Source organism: Sinocyclocheilus rhinocerous, unplaced genomic scaffold, assembly GCF_001515625.1.
Source record: "Sinocyclocheilus rhinocerous isolate Xijiao unplaced genomic scaffold, SAMN03320098_v1.1 scaffold19, whole genome shotgun sequence".
NCBI classification, from domain to species: domain Eukaryota; kingdom Metazoa; phylum Chordata; class Actinopteri; order Cypriniformes; family Cyprinidae; genus Sinocyclocheilus; species Sinocyclocheilus rhinocerous.
In genome coordinates, this window is record NW_015638975.1 from 423750 (window position 1) to 437398 (window position 13649).

The window sequence follows — 13649 nt, forward strand, 5'->3', positions numbered from 1 at the left end:
TATTTATAATCCACTGCTAATCGACTTAGCCGTTATTACAGTGTAGAATTTATTTCTGCGTCATTCTGTGATAAGAAGCCACATCAGATCAAGAGGGAAATTATTTTAAATATTTGTCTGATGTTGTGCAGTAAAATAATGTTATAATGTTCTTTTTTGTTGTTGGACAAAAGGTTTAGTCATTACAAGGGAAGATGCTCGGCGTGTGTTGCTTTTTCAGAAGCAGGCGTTTTCTCATCTCAGCGCGCACTCACAGACACACAAACAGAGCCAGCTTGGAGAGAAATAAAACGCACGGAAATTTAAAAGCAAAACCTAAAAAAACGCTCTGATTGGTTGAACTCTTCATCTTTTTCTGTTGCTTGTTTTGAATACTGCACGTGGACAGAGGCGTCACCAGGTTTTTTTGCGTAGTTTAGAGTGACAAATCGTACCAGCGTACTTTGAGGTCAAAATGCGTATCCGCTACGCAAAATGCGTACAGGTTGGCAGGTCTGAGCATATATAGGTAGAAATTAAAGTATAATAACGTAAAAATTAAGAATGAGGGTGAAAGAGGTTTAACAAATTAAATGTTGGGTGTGCTTAAAGTTACTGTACCCAAAGGTGCTGTAAGTGCCTTTATGGAAATATCCCTGAAAGATATAAATACCTAAGCTGAGATATCACACTCATCTGCCCTAGTCTTTATGAACAAACAGTGACCACAAGCAACTGTCGGATTCTTCATTCAGCCAATGAGAAGGCTTTTGAGGTGCTTTCTGCCTGTCAATCATTTTGCACGTTCACAGTGGGCAGTCCATATATGGGAAGCCAAACGCTGAGAGCATGATAGATAACTTGGAGCGGTTTTCATGAGTTTAGAGGGAGCCAAATGTTCACAATTTCTCATGTCAACAACGACTTAAACAGCCAAACATTTTTATAGAAATATCAAGGGTCCACAAAACACTGGTGAAGCTTTTCAGGCCAAGTAAGGGTACCACCAGCAACTACCGCTGGTATCGCTCAATCCAGTTCTCTTCTTTTCCTGAAACCATCTCTGATCCATCCCAGACACCACTTCTCATACCTTCAGGACGACGTCTCCCTCTTGTATGTTGCCATCACGGGCTGCAAGGCTCTCGGGAGAAATGTCCTTTACAAATATGTGGCTGGCCAGACGCAGGCCGTATTCTGTGCACAACAGAAAATACACACAAGAATGAACAATAACAGACATAATCCACTTGAATTAATGAGTGACTGATAAATCTGGCTACTGAGTAACTTACTACAGCTTTGTTCTTGTTGAAAGCACCCTGTGGGTATTTCTGCCAGTAGACTAATCACAGCTATTAGCTAATGTACAACAGCCTGCATTACACCTGTTTACACATTCTAATATGTTTGCCAAGCCCTCTGTTGAAGCCATCAATAGTAATTAAGAGGTTTGTCCTCCAATTTTTAACAGCTCTACCCACCTTCATTCTTGCGGGACTTGACAAGTGTGACTTTGGAAGGTCGTGGCGGGACGTTGGATGCAACTGATCGTCTGTCTGAGCGCGGGGAAATGCTCCTCTCACGGGAATTACTATGGTCTCTCCTTCCGGTGCTGCCGCTGCGCTCGTTTCTTCTGCTAGTGCCTCCACTCGCTTCCCCTGCACGTGCTGGTCCCTCATAATCATCCTCCTCAGTGTCGTCCTCTTCCTCTCGCTCTGACATAGTCTCTCTGTCTCCCCCTCGACTTACAGGAATCTGCACCTTCCGCTTTCTGCGGATAGTCTGAACAGGCAATATATTAACATTTCAACCAGATGAATAAGATTTACATTCTAAAAGGTAACAATAGAGTATATTGATATATTAACATTAGCAAGGGCAATAGCCCGTTATATACCATTATTACACAGCTCTCTAGAATACTTCATTCTGATTGGTCAATGCATTTTGTGATCAAATGAGGCAATTAATTGCACTCAGAGTCCAAAATAAAAACATAATTAATTATATTACATATTCATATGTTTTTGGGGAATATCTGAGTGTGCATATTATTTTCTTATGTATCTTCATTTAAAGTGTGGATTCATCAATTATGTCAGTATCAGCTGTGAATGTGTGTATCCATGTCATTCGTATCACAGAAACCCTGAAGTACTGATCAAACTCTGCGCTTAAAAAATCTAGCTCTAAAGGTCATGCCTCTCCAGAGAGGACAAAAAAAAAAACAGAAACTGTCTAGACACTGACTAACAGCTCCTGTACACTCACAAAGACAAATACTCTGCAATACTGCAGTTTGACTCCCAGCATTCCTCACTGCTTAATGTAAAGCTCAGTCATGACTGATCACCTCCACGTCCTGCCTTCCTCAAGTTCTTCCATCCTCCATCACAGCCCACTACTCACATCTGTAGCCCAGTTAAGACTCAAGGTTGTACAGGACTGATGCAATGTACGAGGGATGATGATGATGTGTTGTTAACTTACAATTTTGGCATTCTTTCCACTTTTTCTCAGCTGCTGAACAGCGTAGGCATGCTCCACATTGTCCATGGAGACACCGTTCACCATCACCACTCTATCATTCTCTCTGCAGACAAAAAATATATATTTTTGTGAAGAAAAGAAAAATCTAAATGATTTTTTTAATATAAATATTTTAACAAATACTGATTTTTTTATAAATTAGAATTAAAATGCTATAATTACATAAATTTGTAATTACATATACACATAGATATATATATCGTTTATATGAGATTTATATATATATTTTGTGAAGAAAATCAAAGTCTAAATGTTTTTATATAAATAATATTTTAACAAATATAATTTAAAAGTAAATTGTATAAGTCATAATTACATAAAATTATTATATATACACACACAGATATATAAATAAATAATATATCCATAAATTTTTTAGTATTTATATAGCTAGACATATATTTGAAATTTTTTTTTTTTTTAATTTTTTATTTAATTTAAAATGCATCTTTATACATACAAATATTAAATAATACAAATTTTATTTTCATTTAAATAACTATGTTAGTTAAAAATCTGTTTTAAATGTTGAATACCCTAAATATTAAATATCTTACTGTAAAAGTCCTTCCGCTGGTCCCCCTTTAAGCACATCTGAGATCACTATAGAGGTCTCTCCGCTCTGGAAATGAGGGTTGTCACGGCCCCCTGAGATGGCGATTCCAAACCCGAAACCTGGCGCCTGCAAAGGACATGAACATACACGGTGTAGAGTGAGCTCTTTTAATTCACAGCACATCTCTGTATAATTACATTACATTACATGGAACAGAATGATGAAGACCAATATGTAGGTTACTGTGTGTGTGTGTGTGGTGTGTGTGTGTGTGTGTGTGATATGCGTTTTCAATGTCTGGCAGCTTTTCAATCTCCCAGGTGTCTGAAGCTCTGAGCTCTCACTTTTGCACTCAAGCAATCACAAAGAAAGGAAGATAAGACTGAAGAGGTAGAGAGTGACAGACAGACTCCAGACAGATGGCCAGAGCCTTTCCTGATGTCACTGGGCATCTTCATACACACACACACACACTGGTCTGTTCTACCTCTCTCTGCCATCCAAACCATCTGGCCTTCCTCTAAACACAAACAGCTATAAATCATAACAAGAGCCCGAGCAGGTGAGGAGCACATATAATCACAGGGGGAAAGAATACAGCCTTGTTTATTTTGCGGAGAGTAACTATGTAATACTGTTAGCCAGGAGCGGTCTGACACAGCTACACAGATTCCACCTATAAAAAAAAGCACCCAGTAAAAGGCTTAGCGCTTGTACACCTGTTATCTTGTCTAGGCTGTCAGTACATCAAAAAACAGGTCACAAGTGGGACTGACTGAACTGAAGTGTTACACAGACATCAGGTTATGAAACCGATCAAAGATGTGTGTGAGTGACCACAGTACTCCAGCTCTTACAGAACGAGGGGTTTAATAATACTGTGCCCAACTGACTGTTGCATAATCTCTGACTCGTTCTCAGACTCTGGTTTAGATAGGTTTGAGCCTAGGAACATGCAGGAAGAGGAAAAGGAACAGGAAGTGGAGCAGAGCAGGCATTTTGTCCTCTCCAAACTGTGTCCTGCCATCTGGGGGATCGGTTATTGTGTACTCAATGACCACACATCCTGTAACTAGCCATCCCAAAAGAAAAGAGAGAGGAGAGGGAGGAAAGAAAGACAAATAGAAAGAGTAGGGATGCACTAATATTAATATTCTGGTTATTACCCATAATACACATATCAGCGAATAATTTTCATGGCCAAAATCAACATTAGATACTACTTAGATGCTACTAAAAAAATAACTATTTTATATTTTATATCTCACTAAAAACTAAAATCAATAATTTAGCATTCTACAAATGAATGTAGGCATCAGAACATTAGAATGGAAAAACAGATATTCATTTTAAGATTGGCTAAATATGAACATTGGGGACATTGGATGAGGAATGGTGAAGTAGGAAAATGTAGAGGGGAAGAAAATTGAAGCACCAAGTGAGAAGATGAAAAAGAGCCAATGTTGAACACTCACCCTGTGAAGAGTCACCGTGTGCTGTTCCCATATTACGGTTTCCTCCATTGTTGTACTCTGGCAGTGAGACAGAGAGAAAGTGATCAGTTAGGACAAAGTCTAAGCACAGTCAATGAGTTTGTATCAGCAGGTATTTCTCCTCTTTGTCAGGAGGTGATTTTACTCTGAAGTTCATAGAAGTTTACAGCATGTGCCTAATAAAAGCATGCGATTAATAAAGCCTATTGACAATACTGTAGTCTAACAGGGTCAATTACAAGGTCAAAACAAAAATTAAACATACATAAATCAGTTGTTCACAATAAGATCTATAGCATGTTGCATAGACAACACATTATCAATTCATGCAACTTTTAATTTATGGATGGCTTATAACACCGTATCACCATCAAACAGAACAGAGTGATGTGATCACTATAAAAACACCTGCCCAAAATGCCCCGGGCTCCTGAGACATTCAACTTCTCTTGTCTGACCAATCAGACGACAGCTGTACCACTCATGTCTCTGCTTTCAATGCACACATCATACAAACAAACTGCTACAACATGAACAAGCTGACCTGGTATAAGTCAGAAGGGACAGACGCAGAGAAAGAGAGAGAGGGAATGATAAAGACAAGGAGAGGAAGAGCAGATGGTATTTATAGCTCTAACCCTGAGCTGAGGTGAATGGTTTGTGCTTCTGCTCCTTTCACCCCTGTACTGTAGATGCCAGGCTGGATAAATTATTACAGTAAGTCTGAGAGTTTCAAAACAGACTCAAGCACTAATGGTGCACACATTGTGTATGTCTAATTACATTTTAAAAATGTTTTTTCACTAAATGAACAAGGAAAACTATATCGGTCAATACAAGACTGCAATAAAACATTTTAATGAGAAAACATTTTATAACATCAGCAAAATCAAACAAATAAGGAATATTTCCTATACCACCCACTGTACATCACACTTGAACATCCAGCATATCTGCACTGAAAACACAGTTTAACCCTCTGACCTGTTTACCACGCTGCTTAGCAGGCATCTCATTCATGGTCCTAATTGGCACAGGGGCATTATTCAGTTCATGCCCCCATTTCTACCCCTCTCTCTCATGGTTAGGCTTTATTGTGAGAGAATCTGACCTATTTGAAAGGCATCCACCTCTCACAAGCTCACCGTGCCTCAATCCCTCCTCTGACCCTCATCCACACATTCCTTTAATGGATAATGGAGGTGCTGGATTCATCGGACTGTAAGAGCCGACAGCAGGGGCCCCGACCATAAGAAAAATGCCCATGCAGTGAGCCATGTGACAGACAGAGAGAGAGAGGCCTAGGGGTTCTTGTCCTTGGTGGCGGAAGAACAGCAGACTGTTTAGGCTTCAGAAGAATGGCCCCATTACGCCTGCGTGAAAGCTTAGGCAAGGCCAGGTGTGGAACGATAAAGGCTGGAATACACTACATGACTTCTGCGCAATAATTTTTTTTCAATCCCTCCTCTGACCCTCATCCACACATTCCTTTAATGTGTCTGTAGTGGCAGAGGTGCTGGATTCATCGGACTGTAAGAGCCGACAGCAGGGGCCCCGACCATAAGAAAAATGCCCATGCAGTGAGCCATGTGACAGACAGAGAGAGAGAGGCCTAGGGGTTCTTGTCCTTGGTGGCGGAAGAACAGCAGACTGTTTAGGCTTCAGAAGAATGGCCCCATTACGCCTGCGTGAAAGCTTAGGCAAGGCCAGGTGTGGAACGATAAAGGCTGGAATACACTACATGACTTCTGCGCAATAATTTTTTTTAGATTTACAGTCTAGACAAGTCAACGCTAGATGCCAAAAATCAGTACCAGTCTGAAGATCGGAGTTGACAGATTTCACAGAAAATTATGTAGTGTAAGATGGGCACAGAGTCCAATTTTTTGCTTCAGACTACAGTATGAATCCATCCAGTTAGAGGATATTGAACATGTTTGATATTGAGCTAATTTTTTTATTTTAACATTTTATTTTAACATTTGCCATGCATCTTCTAGCAATGAGGTTTGTTCTGAACAACTTGAAAGTCTGGTAGTATGTGATTCTTAATTTACTGTACGAGGCTCAGTTTTGTACATAACCATGTACATAGTCTGAGAAGTGTTTTAAAACCCATTTCAGAGTTGAAAAGCCATGTAGTGTATTCCAGCCTTAAAGGGGTCATATGATGCGATTTCAATTTTTCCTTTCTCTTTGGAGTGTTACAAGCTCTTTGTGCATAAAGAAGATCTGTAAAGTTGTAAAGACTAAAGTCTCAAATCCAGATATTCTTTATAAAACTTAAGTCAACCACGCCTACCTAAAACGGCTCGTTCTAACACACCCCCACATACCTACGTCACGATCTCGGAAGATTTGCATAACGCTTCCCAAATGTTCACGCAAAGAGAGAAGGCATAACTTTTATTCTCGCTGTAGTAGGTCGCTGAGGAAATACATCAACTTTGCGCTGTGGATCACCGGATCGGTTTTCAGCGTGGACGAAGCTGAGTCCAGCCCGGGGTCGTCACATGTGGTCGACGCTCCTTCGTCGAATTCTCCGGCTGCGCCGTTCTCAAGCCCGCCCACCTCTGCTCACTCAAGCCGGCCTCCGCTCACTCTAGGCCTCTGGCCTCCCCTCACTTAAGGCCACGGTGTGTGACGCTTTTTCGTTGTGAAAGCGAAACTACTTTGTTTGGTCTTCCAAAAGAGGACACGACTAGAAATCAGTGGTTAAGTTGTATTTACAACACTGTTCCAGAACACTTCAACCCAAATAGTCAGATGTGTGCAGCACATTTTATGGAGGACTGTATCCTGATCCTGGTAGAGTAGACTACAATGCCGGCTGTTCTGACTCCAGCATGGTACACATTATGTTATCATTACAAACGTGTTTAATATTGTCCACATGCATGAAGTGTAAAACGAGAAGGGCATAACCTTACGAAAAAAGAAAACACGCAAAAATCGCGGTTGCTGCGGTTTGCTCATCAAAAGCGCGGTATTGCGATATTGCGGTTATCGCGACAGCCCTAGCAACGTGTAAAAAGACAGTACAAGTCATTATAATCCGTAATTATGTCCCCAGTGGATGCAACAAATCCCTCGTTTATAATGGGTTTTAATGTTTATGTCTCGTAGCTCCGGCCGGACAGGGCATCACAATATGGTAAGGGGCGTAACATTTCCATCACACGCTTGAGGTATTCGGCCAATCACAACGCTCTGGATAGCTGGCCAATCAGAGCACACCTCACTTTTCAGACCGATGAGCTTTGTAAAAATCAGAACGGCGGGGCATAGAGGAGAAACAATAATGTACAGTATGTGGAAAATAATGTGGTTTTTTAACCTTAACTTTAACCTAAACACATTTCATTACACCAAATACACAAAATAATGTTCTTTTTAGCAACAACATATGAACCCTTTAAAGTATTAGATCATGTCCAGAATAAAAATCTCCTGATGATTTACTCGCCCCCATGTCATCCAAGATGTTCATGTCTTTCTGTCATCAGTCGAGAAAAGAAATTAACTGTTCAGACCGACAGTGATAGAAGCTCCTGAACATCACTCATTATCAGTGAGCGTCTGGCGACTGTTGAGTGAGTGATTTAGTGCGAAATACAGCGTCTTCCATGACTGAGGTCTCAGGAGCAGCTAGTCATTAAAACGGCTGCTCATTTATCAGCTGCTCGTTAAAACAGTTTCATGTGTTTCTTTATAGGATCGTGTGGAACTCGCGCCCCTCATATGAGGCCCATGTACCCGTCCAAAACATTCCCGAACCTCTACACGCTGGCCACGGTACCAAACACACTTCACAGCACAGCAGACAGATTCACTCAGCGCACTCAGATATAACTGAGAGATCACTGCTCTAATCATGAATCCGATCATCTGAAGCACAACATGTCAAATTCCTGCATGCTACGGACTGTATCTGGAGAGTTAACGTTGAAATGAAGGCTTTTAATGTATTTTTGCACAAGATGAATATGTAAATTATGTTATGTTGAGAAGAAATGTAAGATTATTTAAACTAGACTATTGATATATAACATGATAACTTGCCTAAACAAAATTGAGCCTTTTTATGAACATTGGGATTTCAAATTCTGACAGTTCAAAATGAAATACAAATATTTTAAGTATCACAGTATTTTTTAGTTGTACTGCAGTACTGAGAAACTAATGAAATTCACATAATTTCTAATCTTTTTGTTAATTTTTTACTCTATTTTACTATTTGTGTACCATTTATAGCGTGACTGTTATTCAATTATAAAATAATGTTCTTTTTAGCAGCATCATATGACCCCTTTAAGGAATTTTAATGATTCTGGTTCCACTTACCCATTCCATTAACAAATATTTTAGTAATTTTAAAGATTAAAGATATTAGGCAACATTTGAATATAAAAAAAATCTTGCATTTACTGTCCTTAGTAGCTAGTCGTCAAATAATTTTCAATGACATATCATTCAGCAATATGGTATGAGAGGCCATACATGTTTATATACAAATATTATATGTGGGTGAGCCCTCAAAATGACCAAAGCTGCATCAGCCACCTCTGGCTCAGTTTAACTACACGTAATATTTACATCAGTCTCGAAAGAATGGCATTTACACTTCCTCAAGGTTCCTAGTCTTCACTGGTCTATTAATGAAAGGGATCGTTTACTCAAATTCAAAAAAGTAATCATTTACTCTCCCTAATGTTGTTAAAAACCCATAAGACTTTTTATCATCTTCAAAATACAAATGAAGATATTGTTTAAAAAAAACAGAGAGAACAAAGCTCATTGGTTCTCATGTGTCAAGAAAGCACATGTGTGCTTCCATGTACCATTTCTGTAATTACTTACAAATAATTTTTTTTTTTTAAATAATTACTTACAAATAAAATCCTAAATTAAATCTGTTCAACATGTAAAATGATTGTGTCTCTTCAGAAAACTTGGATTGCCACTCAATTCATCTAAATTACAATTGTAATGCCTTTATGAACGTTTTGAGGCGCCAACATTTTAGTGAAATTGACCTTCAATGGAGGGAATTCTGTAAGGTTTCATTAAAAATATTTTCATTTTTGTTTCAAAGATGACCTTTTAACTCCAGGGATCGCATCTCTGCTGAGAAAACATATGGACATATGGAAGCCGATTGTCAGCAGTGTGTGTGGTCAGGTAACAGTCAGACAGGAGAGTCACTCCACAGTGCTCAAAGCCGTTTATATGAGTCAGGCTAAGCACTTCCAATTCTCTAATCTGATGAGATTATCTTTTAATTCATCACAACAACGCAGAGCTCAAAGTAAACACACTGTTCTGAAATCTGAGCACTGTAAAGCTCAACAGAGATAAAACCTGACTCCTAAAACACTTCTTAAGAGGAACCTCTGCAGATTTGACCAATTTGAACTTAAAATTCCACTCTATTCCTGCTAAATTATAGATTTTGAATCTATTTTCACCCAAAAGTTGTCCAGCCCACACAAACTTATATTCTTTTTGCAGCCAAAAGAAATCTCCTGAAGGCAATTCAAAACAAGGTCTCATTTTGCAAAACAAGAGTCCGAAACACAGCGGAGATCTAATAAATCCCTACAAGCAGCAGCAAACAATAAGTCTTTTTGTGAGCAAGAACGCCTGGGTATTTATTAACGTAGTAGAATGAAGCAGGGTGAGGCTGAAAGCCGTCGAAGCGAAACGAGGCCGCTGAACGAGCGTGACACACGGCTTGAAAGCAGCGGAGCTTTTATTATGCCACAGTCGACCGCTCATCCGGTCATGGGTATGTGGGGGAAAAAGCAGCGCTGTTTTATCATTCTAGATACATTTGAATGTTCTGTTATAATGCTACTCTGTGCGGTCGTCATCGGTCTAATAAAACACACAACATATTAAATCATCTTTGGTGTTTCCATGTTTTCTACCAAACAAAACCAGAAATCGAGGGGTTATGACGTCATTGGCAGGCGACACAATGACACTATGGAAACTGTCCGTGTCACTAGTTAAAATTGCTTGTTTCTCTGTATTTAAACATTTTTCGAAACATTTGTGATAATTTAAGTACACAAATCAGCAAAATATGTAACACCGTTCTAGTGGTTTTTGGATATTTTAATTAAAAAATCTTACATATTGTGCCTTTTAAGTCCGGACTTTGACTTGGCCACTCCAAAACCTCAATTTTGTTTTTCTTGAGCCATTCAGAGGTGGATTTGCTGGTGTGTTTGGGATCATTGTCCTGCTGCATAACCCAAGTGTGCTTGAGCTTGAGGTCACAAACTGACGTCTAGACATTCTCCTTCAGGATTTTCTGTTAGAGTGCAGAATTCATGGTTCCATCAATTATGGCAAGTCGTCCAGGTCCTGAAGCTGCAAAGCAGCCCCAGACCATCACACTACCACCACCATGTTAGGCTGTTGGTTTTACGCCAGATGTAACGGGACACACACCTTCCAAAAAGTTCAACCTTTTGTCGCATCAGTCCACAGAAGCCTGTTAACATGTTATTTCCTCCCTACTCTGTTCACATGAAAGAAGGTTCTTCTGGGTTAAAAATGAGGTTAGCGCATGCGCTGGTTCAAAGGTGAGCGTGCGGGGAAAAAGGGGGCGTTGTTGTAGAGGAACGGTGTTGAACGGTGTTGCATATGTGAGCGAGGTGATGAAAGGAATAAAGTGCGTAACTGATGAACGTCCTGTTTATTTAATTTAAAATATCTGGACGCGGGTTACCGAACTCGACAAAAAGAAACAAGCCCTTGCTGTTGCCTTGGGGCTTGAGGGGTGAGCCCGTGAAACGGCGATGGAAATACCTGCGGAGGATTTAGACAGTGATAATGGTATGGAAACGCTGATGGCTAAGCTTGACGATGTGTTCCTAAAAGAGGAAAAGGATCGCGCATATGAAGCCTATTCTTATTCTGATGGAATAACGAAGAATAGTTCGGTTTCCATGGCGGACTACATAATTGATTTCGAACAGCGATACAATCGGATGAAAAAGTATAATATGACGCTTCCTGACGCTGTGCTGGCTTTTAAGCTATTGGACACGGCCTGCCTCGACGAAAAAAACAGACAGCTAGCACTGACGGCCTGCACAGAGTTGAAGTTTTCATCCATGAAGTCGGCTCTAAAACGGATTTTCGGAGGGAAAACGACAGGCTCGTCAAACGGAATACAAGTGAACCAGGACGTGGCATTTTTTCACCGAACAAAGACCACAAGGAAGAGGAAATCGGAACGTAACGTGGCAAAGTGGACAATCAAAGCAGCCATTACCAGGGACTAATCCACTGGATAAATACGGTAAGCGATCCAGATGTGCTATTTGCCAATGCACATTTCATTGGGCTAAAGACTGTCCACACAAGAAAACCGAACAAGTAAGAATAACTGAAGATGCAAATATTGAGGAATGTAACATTACATTGTTTACAAAGGCCTCCATGTCAGATGCAGAGATATTCATGACTGAATCATTAGGATCAGCGATTATTGACACTGCATGTACCTGTACTGTGTGTGGGGAGAAATGGCTGGAAAACTATATTGATGACCTCACTCAAGATCAAGTGAACCAGTTGATGCAAACAGAAACTCGCAGTTGCAGACCATTTCGCTTCGGAGATGGGAATTTGGTATATTCCACAAGAAATGTGAAATTACCAGCTAAAATAGGACTGACAAAATGCCTAATTGAAACAGAAGTTGTCAAGGTTGACATTCCACTCCTGCTGAGTAAAACGTCACTGAAGAAAGCAGGGACCATTTTGGACATGGAAAAGGACAGTGCAGTGATGTTCAAACAATCTATTCCTCTTGAATTTACTAGTTCTGGACATTACTGTGTCGATATCAGAGACAAAGACACTAAAAAAGATCAAACTGAAGAGGAAGTTCTAACAGTGACAGAAAATATGTCTCCAGATGAGAAACGCAAAGTCCTTCTGAAGCTCCATAAACAGTTTGGTCACGCGTCGGCAGACAGGCTACAGAGGCTCATTCACAGTTCAGGAAATAAGGACAAAGAATGTTTTACTATTCTACAACAAATAGTATATGACTGTGAAATATGCCAAAAGTACAAGAGGACAAAGCCAAAGCCTGCTGTGGGGTTGCCCATGGCTTCAGAATATAACGAGACAGTGGCAGTGGATCTACATGAGTTAGAACCAGGTGTATGGTATCTTCACATCATCGACCACTTGACACGTTTCAGCGCCGGAAACATTGTGAAAACAGAAGTCATCTGAAATTGTCAACTCCTTCATTCACACTTGGATAAGTGTCCATGGTGCCCCCCAGAAGCTGTACAGTGATAATGGAGGGGAATTCAACAACCAAGAAATCAGAGACATGGCTGAAAACTTTAACATCGAGACAAGAACAACAGCTGGATACAGTCCCTGGAGCAACGGACTACTCGAGAGACATAACCAAACACTCACCGAGATCATCCTGAAGGTCAAACGAGAAAATGGATGTGACTGGCACACTGCCCTTGACTGGGCCCTCATGGCTAAGAACAGTATGTTGAATGTTCATGGCTACAGTCCATACCAATTAGTGTTTGGACAGAATCCTAACCTTCCTTCTGTATTAGTTGATAAATTGCCTGCTCTAGAAGGTACCACTGTGAGTGCTAAAGTGGGAGAACACATTTCTGCTTTACATGCTTCTAGGAAAGCATTTACAGAAGCAGAGTCTTCTGAGCGAATAAGAAGGGCACTACGTAGGCAGCTTAGGCCCACAGATGACATGTATGTGACAGGAGACAAGGTATATTACAAAAGAGCAGACTGTCCTGAATGGAAGGGACCAGGGGTAGTTATTGGTCAAGATGGAGCTGTTATATTTGTAAGACATGGGGGGACTCTTGTTAGAGTACATCAATCCAGGCTCTGTAAAACAAACACACAGGATCAGGAATCTCAAGATAAGCAAAATGAGCAAGACAACAGCCAGGTACCAAGTGAAAAAGGCAGCTTAAACAATGCAGCAGATAGCTCAGATAGTGAAGAAAACACAGACAGTGAACAAGAAAACATCAACGACAGGG

At 40.3% G+C, this 13649-nt stretch overlaps 1 protein-coding gene across 11 annotated transcripts in view; it reads right to left on the reverse strand.

Moving 5' to 3' along the window:
• LOC107750483 (tight junction protein ZO-1-like) overlaps positions 1-13649 on the reverse strand; it is a 145667-nt gene that overhangs the window by 33956 nt on the left and 98062 nt on the right. For all 11 annotated transcript variants that reach the window (XM_016565854.1, XM_016565859.1, XM_016565856.1 and 8 more), the window contains 5 exons: positions 4564-4620; positions 3090-3214; positions 2473-2575; positions 1464-1764; positions 1073-1176 (listed from right to left, as the gene is read on the reverse strand). In XM_016565854.1, coding sequence (XP_016421340.1) covers positions 1073-1176; positions 1464-1764; positions 2473-2575; positions 3090-3214; positions 4564-4620 — 690 coding nt within the window. The remainder of the gene's footprint in view (positions 1-1072; positions 1177-1463; positions 1765-2472; positions 2576-3089; positions 3215-4563; positions 4621-13649) is intronic.